The 21,246-nt window shown below is 56.3% G+C and overlaps 2 protein-coding genes and 1 long non-coding RNA gene across 5 annotated transcripts; 2 read left to right on the forward strand and 1 right to left on the reverse strand.

The window, feature by feature from the left end:
- Positions 1-478: 478 nt before the first annotated feature.
- Positions 479-5,705, forward strand: CD37 (CD37 molecule). 2 transcript variants are annotated; one of them, XM_045856350.1, is made up of 9 exons: positions 479-815; positions 1,033-1,110; positions 1,217-1,289; positions 2,083-2,207; positions 2,320-2,394; positions 2,928-3,032; positions 3,702-3,935; positions 4,265-4,348; positions 5,339-5,705. In XM_045856350.1, the coding sequence occupies exons 1-9, from the start codon at positions 753-755 to the stop codon at positions 5,414-5,416; spliced, it is 915 nt and encodes a 304-aa protein (XP_045712306.1). In that variant the 5' UTR covers positions 479-752; the 3' UTR covers positions 5,417-5,705. The 2 variants fall into 2 exon arrangements, with proteins under 2 accessions (XP_045712306.1, XP_045712305.1); XM_045856349.1 differs by having other exon boundaries at positions 480-815; positions 1,006-1,110.
- A 192-nt stretch (positions 5,706-5,897) lies between these two features.
- Positions 5,898-20,741, reverse strand: TEAD2 (TEA domain transcription factor 2). Of its 2 annotated transcripts, none has more exons than XM_045856471.1 (13): positions 20,686-20,741; positions 18,891-19,128; positions 18,438-18,502; positions 17,915-17,977; positions 16,777-16,788; positions 16,502-16,609; positions 16,341-16,399; positions 13,331-13,395; positions 12,164-12,312; positions 9,535-9,708; positions 7,788-7,949; positions 6,976-7,128; positions 5,898-6,541 (listed from the first exon to the last, which is right to left on the reverse strand). In XM_045856471.1, exons 2-13 carry the CDS (start codon positions 19,120-19,122, stop codon positions 6,428-6,430), a joined length of 1,356 nt encoding a protein of 451 aa, XP_045712427.1. In that variant the 5' UTR covers positions 19,123-19,128; positions 20,686-20,741; the 3' UTR covers positions 5,898-6,427. The 2 variants fall into 2 exon arrangements, with proteins under 2 accessions (XP_045712427.1, XP_045712428.1); XM_045856472.1 differs by having other exon boundaries at positions 20,646-20,691.
- Positions 11,490-13,042, forward strand: LOC123830347. The gene is made up of 2 exons (XR_006787741.1): positions 11,490-11,632; positions 12,847-13,042. It is a non-coding gene; the product is annotated as an uncharacterized LOC123830347 (long non-coding RNA).
- Positions 20,742-21,246: the final 505 nt, after the last annotated feature.

The raw sequence follows: 21,246 nt of genomic DNA on the forward strand, positions 1-21,246 counted from the left end.
AGCCGGCGGAGACCTCGGAGGCTGCCGGGCATACAGCTCAGGCCTAGAGACCATCAGGGACAGCAAACCAGGATCTAATTGCCCGGGTCCCAGGCTCAGTCCTGGCTCCTCGGGAGCCACCTCCCCTAGGGGCCCCACCTCGGAGGCAGGAAGTAATGCCCGAGGCTCAGCTTCCGCCCCGGGTGTTTTGGCACTGCCCTGCTGCTCCTCACACTCCCGGGGACCTTCCCACTGGGGGCCTGCAGAACTTTCACTTCCCCCAGGTGCCCAGCCCCTGCCCCTGCCCAGGGGAGCACCTGGCCTGCGCTCTTGCCAAAAACAGGATGCAGACTCTGAGAAAGGGGCAATGACAGAGGCGGGGGTGTGGGGTTGGGGGTCAGTAATCCACAGAGAAGGAGGACAGGCTTGCAGAGAGAAGCGTCCAGAGATCCAGAGAGGGAGAGGATAGAGACCCTGAGGTTGGGGGAGACAGAAACCCGGGGGTGGGGGGGGGGCAGCAGGGACAGAGACTCAGAGAGGAGATAAAGACTCAGAGAGCAGGGAACAGAGGCCCACAGGGGGGAGTACAAGAGACTCAGGAGCAGGAAGAGGTGACAGAGACAGATGCAGAGATGACAGAGCTTAGCAGGCAGTGAGGTCAGAGTGTCTGTGAGGTCGGCTGCTGTCCAGGACCAGCCTGGGGTCCTGGTGCCCAGAGGAAGTGGCTACCAGTAGTAGACCAGGAGTCCCTGTGGGTCCCCTCGGCCTGAACCATGAAGACCTTGGACGGACTGCCCAGCGTGTCTTTGGTGTCCACAAGTCCCATAACCCCTCAGGTACTGGTGTGTGTTGTGTGTGTCCCAGTGGCGTGGGTGAGAGAGACACAGTCAAACCACCTAGTGTGAAGGGGGAGGGGGTGGGGCTCTACCCGGCACTTCCTCTTTCTCTGTGTTCTTCCTTTCCCCGTCTCTCAGCCTCTCCCTGTGCTGTTCAAGCCTCCTTTCTCCCTCTCTCCCTGCTGCCAAGCCCTCTTCCGGGCACTCACCCCTGCAGGCGAAGATGTCCTCAGCCCAGGAAAGCTGCCTCAGCCTCATCAAGTACCTCCTCTTCGTCTTCAACCTCTTCTTTTTCGTGAGTTGTCTCCTGGCCACCCAGCCTGGGCACCCCATCCTCGCCACAGCCGCCACACCTCGTGTCCCCCCTTGCCCACCACCTTGTTTTCATCTTCCCTGCCCAGGTCCTCGGCAGCCTGGTTTTCTGTTTCGGGATCTGGATCCTTGTGGACAAGACCAGCTTCGTGTCATTTGTGGGTGAGGGGGCCGGGGCCGTCTGGGAGGGCCTTCCTGGAGCACGCATGGATCCAGCCTCCCTGCAGGTGGTCTCCTGGGGTCTCCCTTGTCCCAGGGAGCCCCCGCGGCACCCAGCTCCCTGGGCAGCTCCCAGGCCCTGCTGCCGCGCCTCTCCAAGCCTCGGTGTCTTCCTCCGACAGATGAGTTATGTGCACCAGTGAGAACAACAATAGTCATTCCTCCAGCCCTTCCTCTGGGTCAGATCCCTTGCAGGGGCTCAGTTCACCCTCCCAGAACCCTCTCCTGAGGCTGAGAGCAGGGAAGTCACATGGGGGGCGTCACACAGCAAGGAAGTAGAAGTGCAGCTCTAACACCAATAATAATAGTAGGAAAATAACAATGGGGCAATAGTCACACTCTTGGTAGCTTCTATTGAATAAGTACTCACCCTGCATTGAGGACTGGGTTGAGCACAGGCCCCCTGGGGTTTCCCTCGGAACAACCCCAGGAAATAGATATCATAATCCCTTAGGCTTCAGGGAGGTCCAGTGGGCAGTGTCCCAGAACAAGGGATGGGGCTGAAACTGCCCGGAGTGAGGAGGAGCTGGAGGAGGAAAGAGGGACAGAAAGCAAGAAGGAGAGACTGCGAGTGGAAGGGAGGGAGAGGGGCAGAGACTCAGCATGGGGCAGGTGCGCTGGGAGCCCAGAAACAGGCCCCCCAGGATTCTGCTCCCCACTGCTCAGGTGGAGAAAGGGTCTGCCTGGAGTTGTGCGCAGAAGACCCAATGTCACCGTCTCTCATCCTCCCCCCCAGGCTTGTCCTTCATGCCCCTGCAGATCTGGTCCAAGGCCCTGGCCATCTCTGGAATCCTCACCATGGGCCTTGCCCTTTTGGGCTGTCTGGGGGCCCTGAAGGAGCTCCGCTGCCTCCTGGGCCTGGTGAGTGCCTTGCCCCTGCTCCATCTCCTGGGACCACCCCTTTTCCCCCCTCAAATAGAACCCCTGCGACCTGGGGAGATGCTCAGCCTGATTGCTCTACTTTGCCCCTCAGTATTTTGGGATACTGCTGCTCCTGTTTGTCACACAGATCACCCTGGGGATCCTCATCTCCACTCAGCGGACCCGGGTGAGCTTTCCTGCCCCCCCCCACCCCCAGCAGCCAGTGGGTGGGGGGTGGCAAGAGAAACAGAGGCAGACAGGGACTGACACACAGAAATAGGAAAGGCAGAAGAGAGAAACAGAGCCACAAAGACAGAACAGATGCAGAGACTGACAGAGAGGCACACAGGTGGACACAGGCAGAGAGAGACAGACGCGGAGGAAGACAGACATAGCAAGAGAGATGAGATCCAAAGGGAAACAAACAAACAAAAAAAAAAAAAGGAGGAGAAAACACGCGGAGAAACAGAGGCTCGGAGGGAGACACAGACACCTGATGAGAGATCGCGGGAAAAAGCGAGAGGAACAAACACAACAGAAACGGGTAGAGAGAGGTTTTGAGGAACAAAGACACAGGTAGTCATTCAGTGAGGACCCGGTGCTGGCGTACAGTTGCTCAGGGACCCCTTGGGGCTGAGAGAGCTGGGAGTGGCTGGAGTAGGTGGGGCGCAGATGGGGTAGGGAGGCACTGGGGGTCCATCCTCACTCTCAGCCTCTCAGCTGGAGCGGAAGGTGAAGGACATCATACAGGAGACGATCCAGAACTACTACGCCAACCCGGAGAATACCGAGGCAGAAGAGAGCTGGGACTATGTGCAGTTTCAGGTTTGTGAGAGCCTTGGCCCCAGAAGGAGCAGCCCCCCTTCTAGCTCTGGGGCTCCAATGTGGCTCTGCCCTCTACCTGGAGAAGACTCTGTCCTGTCCCGGGACCCTGATGTAACCCTATCTACCCAACCCACCTACTGCCGTGCCTGACCTGGCCTCACATAATAACTGGCCCCCGTGTGGCCCAGTTGCCAGCCTCCCCCATCCAGACCCTGAAAAGGTTTCATCCCCTGCCTCGAGGAGACTCCAGCCTCTACCCCAAGGTGGAGATCCCACCAGTGTGATCCCACTCCTTGCCCCTAGTGACTCTGGGTCCCACAGGGTCCAGCCCTCCTGAGGCTCTATTCCCTGGTCACTGATGTGGCCCCACCCTCCCATCCACCTGACCCCTAACTGAAGCTGAATTGCCCACCTAGTCTTCCGTCCCCAAGGTGATTCTGCAGCTTCTCCCCAGCCGCAGGTCGCCTGGTGATTTGTTTCTCCCAACCCCATGTTCCCCTAGCCCTGGCCCTGTGGTGACTGACCCCAGCCCAGCCCACCGTCCTCCGTCCTGCACCCACTACTCAGCCCTCTGCTCCCAAAGAGACCACCACCACCTGTTCCCCTCATCCCCCAAAGTCATCTAGCGTCCCTCCAGTCCTGGCCCCTCTGACTCTGTCCCTCTCCCAGCTGCGCTGCTGCGGCTGGAACTCTCCTGAGGACTGGTACCGTGTCCCCAGCCTGAGCAGCAACGAGTCGGTGTACCATGTGCCCTGCTCCTGCCGTAACTCATCGGTGACCAACGACTCCTCAGTCTTGGATATGATCTCCCCGACCCAGTTCAGCCGAATTGGACCACTGGCCCGGCCCCAGCACAGTACAGAGCTTTGCGTGGTCCCTGCAAACAGCAATACCTATCGCGAGGTGGGAAGGAAAGCGGCCTAAAGGGGAGACCTGCTGGGAGGGGCGTGGTCCCCCCCCCCCCAAAGCCGGGGCCACAGCATATGGGTGGGATCTGCTAGGAGGGTGGGGCTACGAGGTAGAACTATACAACCCGAGGGGCGGAGCCTGTAGATGGTGTGGGTTCTAAGAAAAGATATGGCCTAGAGAAAAGGGGTGGATCTGGGATGTTGATGTAGGGAGGGGTGGGCTTATTCCCCGCGAAGAGACTAGAGTACGCTGGTCACTAGGGAAGAGGGGCGAGAGCGAAGCCCAGAAAAAGCCCTAACTTTAACCTTTCTCTGCATTCCTAGGGCTGCTCGCGGAGCCTGCAGAAGTGGTTGCACAACAACCTCATCTCCATCGTGGGCATTTGTCTGGGCGTCGGTCTACTCGAGGTAATCTGGTCTCAACCTCACTCGGGATTGGCTGTACAATCAACCCCCAAATAGCCCCGCCCCAAATGCACGTCCTCCTCTCGGCGCAAGTGGCCCGAGTGCTAGAGCGTCAGCCAATACAGGCTGTTCTGCCGCTCCACCTGCGGTGAGATTCAGCCTGTGAGCCCTGATTGGTTGAACTCAGGGAGCTATCCCACCCTTTCTCGCGAGGCTCCCATTGGCTCTCCTCCGCCGATCAACCTCCTTCTATTGGCCGCAATATCCCTCCCCTTTTCCGGCAGGTGAGTGTGGCGGGGCTGAGCCTGCTAGTGCCACGCAGAGCGCTCCGCGGGGAACCGCCACCGCAGGTGCCGGCCGCCGACGGTTGGTGCCCCGGGCCCGGCCTGAGCGCCGATGGCGGTGGCGTGCAGAGCGGCAGCGGGCGTAGCGGCAGTCTGTGGGGTGGCTGGGGCATGGCGGATGCTTGCCCCAACTGGGGGGACAAGGTCCCACAGGGCAAGCTGCCCATGGCTCTGGGGCCCTGGCCGCTTTGGGAGCAAGATGAGGAACAGCCTGAGACCCGGAGCACGGGCGCGGAGGTGGAGGCCGAGACGGAATTACAGGCGGAGGCAGAAAGGGAGACAGATGAGCCTCCAAAATAAAGGACCCCTGGGGTTGCTCCTGATCTCACTCCTTTGCAGACTCTAGACCTGTTAGACGCAGCTGGGTTCCTCGTATCCCACCCTAGTCCCATGCCCCCGGCCCTTCCATGACCTCCAGCCCTTTTACCCTTAACCCCACCTCTCTCATCTTGCCCCAAACTCCCGTCCTACACCTCATCTTTACCACCAGTCCCGGTTCTCCCTCTAGCCCCGCCCCGCCCCATTCTCGGCCTCCTTTTCTTTCCCGGTCCCACCCCTCGACTTTCCTCCCTGAGAACCCCCACTACCCCACCCCGCCCTCGTCGCCACCCCCTCTCCGCCGCTCTGATGGCGTCTCCTTTCTCTGTAGCTCGGCTTCATGTCGCTGTCCATATTCCTGTGCAGAAACCTGGACCAACTCTACGACAGGCTCGCCCGGTACCGCTAGGCCCCGCCCTCCCCAGAGACCCACCCGGCCCCTTCCCAGACCCCTGTAAATATTTGTTTAATCCCCAGTTCTCCCCAGCCACTGAGCCCTAAGGCTCCTCATTCCCCCCTGGGACCCAGGTGTCTGCCTGCCCCACTGCTGTCCCCAATCTCGTGGGACCTGGGGCTTCCTGCCACCAGCTTCCTGCCCCCAAAGATACCTCATTTCTTTGACTCATCTGTCAGCCTACCACTTCCCACAAGATTATTTTCACCCAAACCTCAAATAAATCCCCTGAGTCTTGGTAAAATAGCTTTATCCTCTGTCAATACACAAACCAATACAACTTGGGGGTGGGAGGTGGGGGTGGGAGGTGGGGGGGTGCGGCGTGGGGCAGATGGACAATACAGTAGCCCATGGCTCATGTAGAAGACGGGATGACATTAAACAGCCTCACCCCACTGCTTGCCCAGCTGAGAAACAAGTCATGATTCTAACACCATTTATAAATATCTTGTTATATTAAAAAACAACAACAACAACAACACACATTTCCAGGGCCCAGCTGGCTCTGCTCCTGCACAGAAAGGATTAACCTTCAATATTCAGTATCAGGGTCACAGGGTGTGAGGGTGGGAAGGAGAGGCAGATTTGGGGGGCGGGGGCTGAAACACAGAGGACAAGCCAGTCTGCAATTAGGGCCCTCCAACGCATCCAGAACCTTGGGAGGGGGGAAGCCCCCCCCCGCCGTTAGAGACTCAGAAACCAGTGCTCTACCCTCAGGGCTGCTCCTGTCCCCAGTCCCTGATGCTCCGGAGTGATCCGTCCCTTTCACACACCCCTGCGAGGTCCCGTGATCAGAAGCTCTCCTTTCCTCTCAGTCCCAGCCCATTCAACTCACCACCCAGCTTTCAAGGTCCCTCCTGCCAGGGAGCAGCCCCCTCCCCAAATAAGAAGCCCGAGGAAAGCTGGAGGTCCTTCCTAGGAGGAGGGTATTTCCTCCTGGGGGTGATCCGCTTCCGGGGTCCCCCTTCAGTCCCTGACCAGACGATAAATGTGGTGCTGGGCCCCTCGCTCACTGGTGGAGACTTCGAAGACATAGGCGGTGCACAGCAGCAGCTCCTGGGTGTCTCTGTTTGTCACCACCTGCCAAGGGGCCAGGAGGAGGGGTTTGTGCTTGGGAGAGAGAAGGGACCACTGTGCCCCCCCCTCAGTTATCACGGGATACCCAGAAAAGGGGTCCCACCACATCACATTCCCCAGGTGAAAGAGGGCCCCAGGTCAGTTTCCCAAACGTGAAGGGGACCCCACCATATCAGGTTTCCTGGACCAAGGCTAGGTTCCCTGTAAAGGGGGTCCCCTTAGCTAAGGATCCGCCATGAGTCCTCCTGGTCAGTTTCCCCAGGGAAGGGGGATCCCTCATGAGCATGCTGCAGAGCCCCCACCACATCAGTTCCCTGAGTAAAGGGACCCCCTAAGCCAAACATCAACCACAGGGTCGCCACTGCACCAGCTCCCCAGGAGAAAGGGCCCCTGGGGCCAAGAGTCTAGGGGGGGCACTCCCAGCCCCAGCACGTCACCTGGAGGATGGTGAAGTTCTCCAGCACACTGTTCATCATATAGCGCTCGGGCAGCTGCCGCAGCTTGTGCAAGAAATTCACTAGGTACTCGCACATGGGCGAGCGCAGCAGGCGGTACACGAACCTCCCATCCTCTAGCTGGGCACGCTCCGTCTGAGCCAGGGGGTGGGGAGTGGAGAGGACAGTGACGGAGACACACAGGGGTCACCCCAGGAACCCAGCCCCACTCTGTGCCCTTCAGGTGCCACACCCACTCCCCACTGCCATCTTCCCTCTTCCATGGCCCCATTGGCAATGACGGGACACGGAACACTGAACCCTCCGGTATCCAACTCAGGACCACTAAGCCTGCAAACCAGAGACCCTCCAGCCCCTCAAAGCCATGCTCTGAACCCTCATGACCTCTGAACTCTGATCTCCAATACCCTCACCCTCCAAGGACCCTTCAACGAGACCTCCAAACTCTCTGACCTCTGAACTTAAGACCATGCAAGTCTTCCGCAACCTAACTATGACCCCTGAACTTCCTTGCCCTATGAGTTCTTCTAGATTCAGAAGAACCTTTCGAATCTGTGACTGTAAATCTGTCCCACTCATCACCTCTGCACCCTCTAACTGATCCCTACCTGCGACTTGAGAATGCCATATCAGCTCGAAGCCTATGCATTAAGCCCCCCAATGCCTGAGTCTGGGACACTGCCCCACCCCACCATGAAGACTCCCCCAAAGCCGGAGCTGTTGTGGCTCCGGGTCCACTGAGTCTGCACCCCCAAAGTGTCAGCCCACCCAGAGCCCCACCCCTCTGGCCTCACCTCCACCTTCTCCACCACCTGCTTGCCGAAGGAGCAGACCTTGGAGGAGCAGGTGAGCGTCATGTGCTCCAGGCTCTCGTACTGGCTGCTCACACCGTAGAAGCCACCACTGCTGCCGCCAGCCCCGACCTCCTCACCGCTCGGGCCCCAGTTCAGGTCCGCCTGGGGGTGGAGAGACACAGGTGACAGGTATAAGGTGGAGGGGACGTCTTTTATACACGGTGGGGACTCTTCTAATGTGACAGCTCTGCCCCATGGCCGCTGTAGTTGCCGGCCTCGCTTCCTCTGTGTTCCAAGGGCCAGTTTCTGGAGAAGACCCACCCTTCCGTTGCTGCTGCAGAAGTCTGAGCCCCCCAAATGACCCTGACTCTCTCTCCCTAGTGAGTCCCCTGCTAAAGGAGCCCTGGGATTCACCTTTTCGCTCCTGACACCCTCCTCTCAAGGGCCCAGCCCCTTCTAAGGGCCAGGTTACTAAGGAGGCCATCACTCCCTAGCAACCGGAGGCTCTCCTTCAGAGGCCTTCCCCACCCTGGTTGCTAAGACAAGGGGCTGCTCCCTAGCAACGGGGCCTAGGAAACCCTCACTCCTCACCAGAACACTCTTCCGGGCCCTTTCAGCTGATTCACAGAGGTCAGACCGCTCCTCGACCCCCTGTGGCCAAGATGGGCCATTATGCCAGGTGGGGTCTAATGAAGTGCAAGACTTCGTATGCCTGTGGCTTAAGCCCCTTGGTCAGCTTCCTGGAAGGCACACCTCTTCCTCTTCCTCACTTTCAACTTGACCAGGTCACTCTCCAGGGTGGTCCAGGCCTGACTCCACCCCTCAGCCTGGCAGCAGGGCCTTGTGAAGCCAGACAAAAAAGGGAGGCCTTTCCAGCCACTCCCGAGCATCCCTGCAGATGCTGGCGGCTTCTAAGGGCCACTCTCCGGACCTGGGACCTGCGAGGCCTGTGTTAAGCCCTGACAATGCCTACCACCTCCACAGCACATGCCCAGAACTGCCTCGGGCCTCCAATTCACACTCTGGAGCCCTTCCTAACCCCTGTCTCTTGGGTCCAGCAAGGCCAGCAAACTTCAGGCCCTCAGCAGGCTTCCTTCTCAGAGACTAGACCCTTCCATGGCCCTGGTTACCTCGAGAGCTAAAACACCCTCCTGACCACACTGAGTGAAGCTCTATAGCATCAGCTACTGTGCTAGACACGAAACCAAATAGGCTGAAGAAAGACCCCAATGGATCCTCTTTCTCACAATTATACACATAGCACCTGGCATTGTATATAGTAAGCACTCAATAAATGACTGTTTAATAAACACGGGACTTCACAAAGCCGCTCCCCAGCCCCTTAAATGGTATCCTCACGGCCAGGCATTCTCTAACAACGGGATCTGCTGGGACTTGGCATCCGTCTTAGAGGCCACCCTCACCAGGACTCCATTTGCTAAGGGGGGAGGGCATCCCTTAGCAACCAGGCTTGGTACAGTCAGGTGGGAGGTAGGGGAATCTGAAACGACACAACCCCCAGGGCCATAGCAGTCACAGGACTGGGTGTGGCAGAGTCTAGCGGGAGCAGGGGAAGTCCCAATCCTGTCCCTCCGCTGACACTGGTCCCCGGGGGCCAAACTCCTTAGTTCCCCCTGTGGCAAAGGGAGCTGATACTCTGGGACCAGGCTGGCCTGGTGGAGCCAGAGGCCTTCACTGGGAGACCATGTGATGTGTGAGCACTTCTGGTTTTGGTGGCAGAACTCACCCAAAACTTGACCAGAAAGAAGGCATGGGGGGGCCCACGGTCGTACAGCTCCCGCAGACCCCCCTTCTTCTCAGGGAATTTGTCATAGATCTGCCGGACGTCCACACTCTCGAGGGGGGGCGCTCCAGGGCTGGGGCAGTGCTGGCTGATGTGGACGAACAGGTGCCTCTGGTACTGGGGGGGAACAGCCACAGGTGGGGGGGGGTGGGCAGGAGCCATGGCTCACACTGCCCAAGCTAACCTCACACCCCTGTCGCCGCCCCCAGAGCTCCTGACAGCCAGCTCCACCCAGACACTGCGCCCAACTTTCAGGCACTGTCACCACTCCCTTCTGCCCCTTCGTTCCCACAGTACCTCAGTCCCCAAGCCCTGTCCCTGCAGCTCAACTCTCTGCCCTGCCACCTGCTCTCTGTCCTCACAGCCCTGTCCTCTCCCACTTTCAACCCCACCTCCTATGTGGCTTCCCAGCCTCCAGTCTCTCCTCCCCGGTTCATCAGGCACATGGCTCCAGAGCCAACCCTCAACCTCTCCTGCTCATAATCTTCCCATGGCTCCCCAGTGCCCCCAGGACAAAGCCCAAACCCCTCCACCCGGCTATATTTTGAACAGTTGTTCATAAATCTTCCATCAGTGGATGGATGGATGGATGGATGGAGGTGAATCCACACAGCCCACACCAAGACTTCCTCTCTGTTGGCATTCTTATCTCTTTACTTCTAATCCATATCCTGAAACCTTCCCCATCTTTTCTTCTGATACAAATCCTCCTCCATCTTTCCAGATCACACACATCTACTTCTTTCTGGAAGCCTCCACTAACCACAAACAGATGGGATCTCACTACCACCTCCATAGTTCCCTGCCACCAAGAGAGAAAGTCTGGTTCCCTCAGCCTGGCAATGCCAGCTCTTCCAGAACCAGCACCTGCCCACCTGTCCACAGCCTCACCAGCTTCCCACCCTAGTTGGTGATTTCTTACCACGATGGCTGCAACGCCGTTTGCATCTCTGTGCCTGAAACATCCAGTTCTGCGCACGGCAAACTCCTAGGTAACCCTCAAAGCGCAATTCAAATGTCTCACCTCAGGGAAGCCTTCCCTGGTTCTCCAGGCAGAATCATGCCTCTGTACACCCACGAAAACTTGACCTTCCCCCCTCCCAGCACATAGTCGTTATTCAACAGACAGCTACCGAGAATCTACTGTCCAGAGGCACTACTCTGGGTCCCAGAGCTACAAGGTCAAGTCCCTAATCTCCTGGAGCTCACAATCTACTGGCAGAGGCAGAAAAAATTTTTAATCATTTTACGGATAACACAAATTGCAGAAAGTTATGTATGCTATGAAAAAAAACCCTGATAAAGCATAGTAAGGGGGTGGGGAGGGATGGCAGTTCGTGTTTTCCGTAAGGCGGTCTGGGGAAGCCAACCTGAGAGGATAATCAAGCAGGACCCCAGATGGAGGCACGGGTGGTGGGGGAGAGAGCCGGGAAAGCACGTGCCAGGCAGCAGGAGCAACAGATGCAAAGGCTCTGAAGCCGGAGTGGGCCTGGCATGTTTGAGAAACAGTGCGGAGGCCAGTATGGCCAGGGCAGAGCAAACGAGGGTGAGAGTGCAGGAGGTGAGGGCAAAGCAGGAACGGGGGTCAGATTGTGCAGAATTTTGTGGGCAAATAAAGGACTTGAGCTTTTCCTCCAAGTGAGATGGGAGGGTTTTAATCTGGTCTGACTCAGGTTTTACCAAGACCACTATATAGAGAAATTGGTTTTTGTGTGGCTACTGCAGACTGTGTGTTCAGAAACCCTAGTTCCTTTCCACATAGCTCAACTACATTTCCCAGACTCCTCTGCAGTTATGTGTGATCACATGACTAAGTCCTGGCCAATGGGGTGTGAGCAGACCTGATAGTTGCCACTTCCAGGCCAGACCTATAAAATCTCCTCACTCTTTCCCTTCCACCATCTGCCAGCCAGATGCAGAGAATCCAGCAGCAGATTCTGAAACCCTAGAAAATGGCAGAGCCACAAAATGGAAGAAGCATAGATTCCCCGCATCACTGTGTGGAAAGCTCCTGGTGACCACCCACACTGAAACGACACGAGTGAGCAATTTCTGTGATGTTCAGTCCCTAGGTGTTGGGGTTATTTCCTCTGTCATCTCACCCTGACTCATATGGCCTCTGTCTCCATCCAAGGTCAGGAAAAGCTCGAACCTAGAAACAAGATCTGCTTTTGCAAGTTCCTGGTGTGCCCCCCAGAGCCTGGTACACAGTGGGCACCCAGAGGTGTTTGATGAATGAACAAATTATGTTCTGGAGAGTTTCTCTGACCTCCTGAACCCATGACCTCATGACCTTCCAGTTCCTCTATGCTAGGAGCTGTCAGGGTGTGGTCCTCCAACCAGCAGCAGCAGCATCACCTGGGAGCTTGTAAGAAATGCAAATTCTCAGGCCCCCAGCAAACCTACTGAATCGCATATTCTGAGAGTAAGGCTCAGCAATCTGCGTTTTAACATGTCCTCCACATCATTCTGATACATGCTAAAGCCTGAGAACCACTACTTTATCCTTTCTCTTCCCATAACCCTCTACATTCCAAAACACCCACAGCGACTGTCCCAGATTTGCACTCACAGAGTCAACTGCATCCGGGGGTTCCACAAAGGCTGAGAATTCCACCAGCTGTAACCGGGCAGTGCCCAGGGCCCGAGCCTGCCAGGCTGGGGGTGATGGGGCAGGTGGGGGCAGGGCAGGGGGTGAGAGGGCTTGGGGGGGCTCGTACCCTAGAGAAAGAAGAACAAACAATAAAAATTGCTAACATTTATGGAATATATCAAGCACTGTTCTCTCTTGCCTGCCTCCACTTAGAAGCTGAAAAAGCTAAATACTCACTTTCCCAGCCTCCCTTGCAGCTAGAGGTGGCCATGTGACACAGTCCTGGCCAATGAGACGTTAGGGGAAATCTGCTCGGGGGCTTCTGGGAAGGAGTTTCTTCCTGAATGAAAAAGACAGAACTTTGGGAGGCAAAAGCTTTTGGTTCTTGTCAAGTCCAGCTTGGGACATGATGCCTGGAGTCACAGTAGCCATCTCAGTGAGCAGAGGCCAAGGGACCTATAGAGATGCTAGTCTTGATATTGCTTAACTGCTCAGCCAGCACATTAGCAGCCCACCTTCAGATTTTTGTTATGTGGAATCATTAAAACCTTTTTATTTTTGGCACTATTAATTTGAGCATTGTTATTTGCAGCCGAGAGTATTCCTAACTGATGAGTCTGTGGAACCTAAGTGTGATTTTTTTTATTAATGTGAGTTCACAGGACCACATCAGCATGGATTTCTGGAAGTCTACTTTGCAGCCAGATGGGTAGAGCCTGCCTGAGGATGAAGCCACCAGAAGAAGGAAGAACCAAACAAGTCCTGAGGCTACCAGTTGAACCCCTGGATCCAGCCATACCTGAAGCTCTAACTCCTGAAATATTAGTTACTAGTACCAATAAATTCCATTTAATTGTTGTTGTTGTTGTTGCTTTTGTCATCTAGCTTGATTTGAGTTTCTGTCACTTGCAGCTGAAAGAATCTTGACTAATACACCTCCCAGTGTCCCTTAGGCTAGCAAGTGACAAACACAAACCCAGCATGTCCGGCTACAAATTCTGTCACTCATCCTTCCACACCCCCACACACCCTGCCTCAGAGCTGGACGTCACTAGGAATGAGTCCCCCAATGCATGGAAGGTTGAAGGAAAGACAGGGGTGACAAGAGAGACAGGAGATCAGGGAGGGTGGAGAGCAGACTCTTACCTGGGAGGTCCGTAGATGGGGGAGTCAGTGACAAGGAGAACGGTGTCTGCGAGAATGGCTTCACACTGAGGGAGAAAGGAAGCTGAGGGTCAGCGGGTGGAATGATGCTAATCACGATGCTGATCATACCAGCTACTGTGTACTGAGGGGTCAGAACAAGCTGGACCCTGTACTACATGTGATGTGAACACGTTTATCAAAGTGTCACACCAATGACGTAGGTGTGATTACTGCTCTTCTCACTTGCACAAGAGAAACCTGAGGCACTCGGGGGTCAGCAGGCCCACCCAGTTCCACAGCTGGGTGCAGTGCAGCCTGGGCTTGGACCAGGTCAGTGCCAACCACGAAGCCTGGGGTCTTGATGATAGTGGGGTACCTCTCACAAAATGGCTGAAAGAGAACAGAAATGGAGTCTCAGCAGGTGGGGAGAAGAAGAGGAAGTCTGGAGAAAGAGGAGGCTGAAGGGTCAGAAGGGTGGGGAGAAAACAACCAGCAGCCCAGAAGTGGGGCATCAGGCCAAACCCTGGGGTGAGGCAGCTTCACAACAGAATCCCACACACTGTGTCCAGGAGAAATGTCTGCAGCGAGCCCTGGCTGGTGTGGCTCAGTGGATTGAGAGCTGGACTGCGAACTGAAGGGTCGATGGTTCAATTCCCAGTCAGGGCACATGCCTGGGTTGCAGGCCAGGTCCCCATTTGGGGAGGAGGCAACCACATATTGATGTTTCTCTCCCTCTCTTTCTCCCTCTCTTCCCCTCTCTAAAAATAAATAAATAAAATTTTTTTTAAAAAGTCTGTGATGATGGAAATGTTCTATATCTGTGCCATCCAATACTGTAGCCACTGGCCACATGTGACGAATGACCACATGACCTATGACCACTGCCTAAGAAACCGAAATTTTTATTTCATTTCATTAGAATTAACTTAAATTTCAATAACCTCATATGGCTAGTGGCTATAGTATCTGATAGCATATCTCTAAAGGCCAATGACCTATTAGTATCCCAGGAGATGGTGGTGGGGAGACTGAGAGGTCAGAGGTCAGGGGGCATGAGGTCAGAGGTCAATAAGAAGCCAAAGGTCCAAAGATCAAGATCAGAAAGATACAAATTCCAGGGGCTTTCAGGCATTGACTCCCAAGGCCCTTGACCTAGTCCTTGCCATCCTGTGTCTGAAATCCAAACTCCAGAACCCTACCACAGACTTAACCTCTTGTTACTAGGCCACTGCCCACACGCCACCTCCTCAGAGGCCCCCCTGACTCCTGTCTAAATACAGCACACCCACCCTGCTGTATTTTCCACATTTATTCCCCTCTTATTGACGCTGATATCCTTGTTTACATGTTTACTGTCTGTCTCCTCCCCTCTCCAAGTATAAAAGCTCCAAGAAGGCAGGAATTCTCTCTAACCTGTTCGGTGCTATGTCCCCAAGGCAAGCAGAGTAACAGGCACTTAATAGCTGCTCAGTAAACATTTCACTGACTGACCAATGGCTTAACACTGGCCTTCTCTCAGTTCCTGAAACTCACCCAACTTCCCTAACTCAGGGCCTTGGCACATGCTGTTTGCTCTGCCTAAAATATTCCCATCCCCACTCTTCCCCCTGGCGAAGTCCTACTCAGCCTTCAATGTTGTATCCTCAGAGGAATCCCCAGACCTCTCTCTTCACCCCAGGACCTTCATGCCACATCACACACGCCCTTCCATTTTGTGTCTGTGCACATGATCTAATGCACATCCATCTCCCCAATTTGACTGACAGCTCCACGAGAGGCGGAGCCCCAGTGACCCATGCAGTGCGTGCTGAACTACCCTTCTTCCAGATCAGCCTCCTTCCCGGCACACCTGTGGCTCCTTCAGCTCTGGGGACTTGTTCGGACCCTTCCTGTGTCCCCACCCCACAGCACCCTCCCAGTGAACTCTCTTCTCTCCCACCCTGGAGATCCCACAGCCTGTCACTTACTCCTTCTCTGGTAACACCCTCAACCCTCCTGCCTCATGGTCCAGAGGCACGCAGCCTAGACCCACTGACTCCTTTCTGGGCCAAAAACTGTACTTCCCATGTGCCCCTGGAGCCCATTTCCATTCTTCTAGGCTAGACACATACCCTGTCACCCTCATGGCCCTCTCAGACACTGGCTCACTGGCTCATACTCATGGCTAAAAAGGACACTCCTAAGCCCTGGCTGGCATAGCTCAGTGAACTGAGCATGGGCTGCGAACCGAAGTGTCACAAGTTTGATTCCCAGTCAGGGTACATGCCTGGGTTGCAGGCCGTGACCCCTAGCAACCGCACATTGATGTTTCTCTCTCTCTCTCTCTCTCTTTCTCCCTCTCTTCCCTCTCTAAAAATAAATAAATAAAATCTTTATAAAAAAAGACACTATTTACCTCTGAGGCCCATTTTCTTCCTTCTGACTCTGAGAGAAGATAAGGACCCCTGCTCAGACCAAAGAAACACCTCTATGGGATGAGAACACACTTTTCCATGAGCCTCTGGGGCTCCACTCAACCCTTCCAGGAGACTCTGGACCTATAGCTGCCTTTCCCATGAGCCTCTGGGGCCCAGCCAACCTCACTAGAAGGCCACTGTCCCCATGGACATCCTCCCGGTCTCCCACGTTCATCAAGACCCAGCTGAGCTCACTTTTTCCCAAACACACTCCTCCCCCCGGTTGCACATCTCGGGACAGTCCCACTAACCCCAGGCACCAGCCAGAGCTCAGGCGCTGTCCCTGTCCCCTCCCTCCTTCTCAGCCCAACAGGCCCCAGCACCATCCCCCTCCTCCTCCTGACTTTCCCTGCCCGGCCCCTCTCAGTATCCTAGTCTTCCTCTCCAGCCAGACCATCGTCCCCTCACCCTCCTGCCTGGGTTCAAATCCAGGTAGCCTGGCTCCAGAATCCCTGTTCACAGGGCAGCTGGGAATTAGGAGGTGGGGTGAGAAAGGCCTGTGGGAGAGAGTGGAGGTGGGAGACGGGTGCAGAGGCAGAACACAAAGTACTCACTCTGGAACATTCCAGGGGGTCCCAGAGCTCCCTGACCAAAACTGGAAAAGCTCAGAGGCCTGGAGGTGAGACAAAGGTGGGGGATCAGCCAGTTAGTCCCCTGTTGAAACTGCACCCCCCACCCTCCAGCCCTGAACCCCACAGTCCCCAACCCAAGCCACCTGAGGACCAGCGGGACCCAGTTTGGCCTGCAGGGAAGGGGCCGAGATGAGCTGGGCCGAGGACATGGTGGCCATTGTCTGGAACGCCTTGTCCTTGGAAACCTGGTCCTGGAGGAGAAGTCGAAGGGTCATGTCAATGGGGAGTTCCAGTAGCCACAGTGAGGGTGGGGACAATGACAGGGCAGGGTAAGCATGGGGAGGTCAGAGTTGGGGGTTCAAGGAAAAGGAATGTCTGGGTTCAGGAGGTGGGTGGGAGGATGGGCAGTGGGACTTACCACATTCAGGGCCTGCCCGTGGGGGTGGGGGAGGATGGCAAAGAAGAAAAGAAAACATGATTTAGGAAGTGAGGCCTGGACACCCCACACCCCACCTTGCTGCCCTGCCAACCTGACAGCCCCGCCACCCTGAGCTGGGCAAGGAGAGGAAGGCAGAATGAAGGACGAATATGCAAAAGAGGGGGCCAGGCGCAGACGGGAAAAGAGGTTCCCAAAGCCCAGAATAAAAGACGGTTATGAGGGTTTCTAAGTCAATAAAGAGCCAGACAGAAGTGAAGGTTTCCGGAGAAGCAGGCAACAGGAAATGAGAATTTCAGACCCGGGGGGGATAGGCGGTGAACGTTTCATAGCCAGGACAGGACAGAGGGGAACAGTGAACTCCAGACAAGACCGGAGGGAAGGTGTTTAGACCTAGAGAGAAAGGGACGGGATGCTTCTGGGTACAAATGAAAGGAACAGGAAGTGGTGGTCCCCACATCCAAAGAAAGAGACAGACAGAAGAGACTCCATACTCAGGAGGCCCAGAGGGAACAGGACATGCAGGGGAGCAAGAAACGAACAGGGATGTCAAGAGCTAGGAAAGGAGACGAAGCAATCTGGTGCCGAACAAATGGGCAGCCCACACAGAGACAGGGAAAGGGGAAGGTGAACCAGCAGGACAGGAGGAGACCTGCAGAGCCCAGGCGGGAAACAGCAAGGAGGACGCCAGGAAGAGCAAAAGGGAAGATGGGAGAGGAGAGGGAGGCAGAAGACAGCAGTAGCTGGAGGAGAGGCCCGGCGCCCCATCCTTCTTGCCTTTCCCAAGGTAAATCCCTGCACCCCTCTGTCTATGGATCTTTCCAGACCCCAGGGTTGAGATCCACCCCTCCCCCGCTCGCTGCACCGCTAACCCGCCTACCTTGGGTCTCTGCTCCCCCTATTCTGTCTACCCTTTTGTGTGGATCCGTTCCCATGTATTGGTCTCTGTCCCACACCCTGGTTCTCTGTCCCCCTTCTCTGGATCTCTGTTACCCCCCTAAGTCCCTGTCCCCTCCCTCCAGGTCCCCCTCTCTCTAAATCCCTGTCCTCTCTCTCTGGGCCCCTGTCCCCTCTCTCTGGACCCCTGTTGCCCTCTCCGAATGTCTCCTTTGGTCTCTACCTTGAGCTTGGACTGGATTTCCCTCGATTTCCTTCGGGCCAAAACCTGGATGTGACTAGAGACCTGGAGGGAGTGGCAAAGGAGGAGATTCAGGCCTGAGTGACTCGCCTCTGGCGTTCCCCGCCCCTCTCCTCCCTCCGGGTGCCCCACGGAGCTGCTGGAACATGAGACACGACACACCCGGCATGCTCGCTGTCTCAGGAGTATGCCAACACAGATGTGACCAAAATGGCTACTCTTTTCTCACTGACACTTCTGATCTTCCCCAGACCCAGCAAATCCGGGTCTCATTTCCCCTCCCCACCCTTCTCGCTTTGGCTCCTTGGCTCTTTCTTCCTCAGGTTCTCACACAACCGCTAAGAGAACTGGACCAAACAGGCACAGAGCGTACTCACAGGGGTGCCAAGAAGACAGGCAAAAGCACGTGAACCAGATCCTCCTTGAACCTGAACCTGCCCACACTAGTATGGCCCTGAGAAGATAAGCCCGCCCCAGACAGAAGCCCACAAGTCAGTCCTGAGACCTGTTTGCGAGTTCGGGTCTTCCCCGTCCTCAGCTTGATGTAGCGGGCAATCAGTTCATTCCGACCTGAGGAGTCAGAGATGGAACAGAGTTAGACCTTCAGCAGAACTTCCCAACAGAGAGGACACGAGGGAAGGAGAGAGAAGCAACAGTTCCCAGAGGTCCACAGCTAGCTGGGAGCTCGGTGGAAGCAGAGTTACGACTGCAGGGTTAGGAGTCAGATTGTCTGGGTTCAAATCCCAGCTCTGCCACACACTAGCTTTGTGGCTTTAGGCAAATCACTTAGGTTTTCTGAGATGTGTTCCCACGTGTGCAAACGGGATGCGAGTTCCTGCCCGAGTCATCGTGAGGATATGAAGTGCTTTAATGTGAGCAGTGTTGAAAGTTCCCCAAATGTTTGTTATCATTTTTTCTTAATCAGCGGAGGCCAGGTCAGAAGAGAGGCTGGACTCACCGTACATCTTGCCTTCGTCGGACAGGATGATTTTCCGCCGTCCGCACGGCGGGTAGATGGCCAGGGCCTCCTGGAAGCTCTGCTCGATGTCGGGACTCCAGACGCCCTCCGCGTCTGGGCCTCCATCTCCCCCAGCCCCCTCGCTGCCCCCGGTGCCCTCCTCACTTCCTTCCTCACTTCCCGTCCAGGCGCTGCCATCGTCCAGGGGGGCCCCAGCCCGGGGTTCTCCCATCTGGGCCTGGAAGGACACAGAGCTCAGCCAGTTTCCCCCAACCCACTCAGAAGGACCTCAGGCTCAGAGGGCTGGGGGCCCGGACCCCGGGGCCTGAGGGAGGAGGGGCCCTGGATAAGGGGGCTGGATTTCTGGAGAAGCTTAAGGTGAAGAGTGTTCTCTGGCTTTCCAGGGAAGCCTGAGTTGTGATGAAGTATTGAAGACCCCAGAGTCATGCGTAGGGCCCATGAGGGCCATGCACTTGGGTATGGATTACTGGTTTAAAAAGACAGGAGTCAGGGCCTGGCGGCAGGAAAGGAGGGTGCGGGTGAGATCTTAGTCCCACCCCAAGAACAGGTGCGGGGATGGGAGCAGCAGCTGCGGGAAGAGAGGAAGGGGCACAGGCCCCAGTGAGGCTGAAGGGCAGATCCAGACAGAGGGGAACAGAGGGAGGGGAACAGAGTCCCAGAGGGAGGAGGACAGAGATCTAGAGAGAAGGGGCCGGAGACACAGAGGGTGTTGGACAGAGGCTCAGAGGGAGTCAGGGACGGAGACCCAGATGGGAGCGGGACAAGGACTCAGGGCAGAAACTCAAGTGGACATCAGGAAAGACGCACAGAACCAGAGACTGGGGGGGGCAAGGGCGCCCTGCCATCAGGAGAGCCAGAACAAAGGGCCCAGGCATCCCCTCCCCCAGTTTCCCACAACCCCCATCAGGGGAGGGGCTGGCCAGCGAAAGCCCTCCCCTCAAGCCCTCGGCCCCGCCCCTCCCCCACCCCCACCCCCGGCGCCGTGGGCTCGGATCCAACTCCAGTTCCCAGTGACTTTCCGGAGGCCGGGAACAGGGGAAGAAAACTTTTTCCAATACAGTCAGATCCCGCCTCCCTGGCGGCTCCACGTCTTCCACAGCTTTCCCAGGACTCCAGAGTCCATGCTCCCATCCCCCTCCTCCCGCGGACCCTGGAGTCCCGGCCGAGACAGACAAAGACCCCAGGCCGAGCCCAATGGCGCTGCGGCGTTCAGGACCCCCATAGGCCAAAATTCCAGCCCAGCTCTCCCCCATGTGGCCAGACAAAGGGACGGAGGAGCCGGCTAAGAAGGGTCCCCCTGATTTCCCTCCCCAGGCCCCAAACCTCCGAAGAGACAAGACTGAAGATCCAGAAAGCTCTGCAGCCCACCCTCTGCCACCCCGAAGGCCCCTTTCTCCCTGAGGAGGACCGGGCCCCCACAAATGACACACACGAATCAGTTCGGTCAGAAACACGCAGAGTCCTTTCTCGCTTCAAAACGACACCGCCGCGGATACTCACATCCCACACACACCAAACAAAGTCCCCTGTCCTCCCCCACTCGCAGGCGCACACTCCTAAACTCAGACGCATCAGCAGACACCCCAACTCCAGCGAAAGCTCCAACCCGGCACTTAGGACTCGATCGGGACCGCCAACTCCAGCCCGCGGATAAAAAGAAGGCGGCATGCAATTCAGAGACAGTCCCACAAACACAACCTCCTAACGCATAACTTTCCACCCCAACTCACACACCCCAAAGCAGGATCCCCGACTCCCGCCGGCGCCTTCCTACCTCCCGGCCTGGGGCTGGGGAGCCGCGGGCGGGCGGGGCGCTGCAGAAGGAGAAAGTTGCCCGGGAGCTTTGTTTGGGAAAAGTGGGAGGGACCGGAGGGGGGGCGGGCCCGGACGCCGGACAGTGGGTAGGGGCATCCGACGGTGACAGTTTGGGGGAGGATTTTTGCTTTGGCAAAGGAAAAGTAAAGTCTAGCTGGGGTCTGGAAGCAACTTCAGGATTCTTATGCTTAGATTCCTGGGAGAGGAGCAGTGGAGACGGTCCGGACTTCTCCGTCTGAGGGAGGAGGGGACTGTGGGCCTGGATTCTGGGCCCTCTGTAATTTGTGTATGGGGGATGTGGAAGTGAAAGGAGCACAAAAGCTTCTTTCCTGATCTGCCTAAAGTATATTTTGAGGACTGAAGTATGAAGGTGTGCTTTGATTGAGTTCCATAACAACGGTTTTCCTTGTGACCTCACCAGAGTTAAGAGTCCTGAGCCAGACGACTGGGAGTTTATTGGAGAGAGACTCCCACACGCACACGCGCTAGTGGACAACAGGTGGCGCTGCCCCAAGGCAGG

The sequence above is a fragment of the Phyllostomus hastatus genome, unplaced genomic scaffold (assembly GCF_019186645.2).
Source record: "Phyllostomus hastatus isolate PE091 unplaced genomic scaffold, TTU_PhHast_1.1 phas_scaffold_1224, whole genome shotgun sequence".
Taxonomy (NCBI): Eukaryota; Metazoa; Chordata; class Mammalia; order Chiroptera; family Phyllostomidae; genus Phyllostomus; species Phyllostomus hastatus.

Coding starts and splice junctions, on each gene's coding strand:
- CD37 (XM_045856349.1), top strand. CDS start 753: ATGAAGACCTTGGACGGACTGCCCAGCGTGTCTTTGGTGTCCACAAGT. Junction 2,395..2,927: donor TCTCCACTCAGCGGACCCGG/GTGAGCTTTCCT, acceptor TCAGCCTCTCAG/CTGGAGCGGAAGGTGAAGGA. Junction 3,936..4,264: donor ACAGCAATACCTATCGCGAG/GTGGGAAGGAAA, acceptor CTGCATTCCTAG/GGCTGCTCGCGGAGCCTGCA.
- TEAD2 (XM_045856471.1), bottom strand. CDS start 19,122: ATGGGAGAACCCCGGGCTGGGGCCCCCCTGGACGATGGCAGCGCCTGG. Junction 17,978..18,437: donor AGACCCGAACTCGCAAACAG/GTCTCAGGACTG, acceptor CACTCCCTCCAG/GTCTCTAGTCACATCCAGGT. Junction 9,709..12,163: donor CCCCGGATGCAGTTGACTCT/GTGAGTGCAAAT, acceptor GTTCCCCCCCAG/TACCAGAGGCACCTGTTCGT.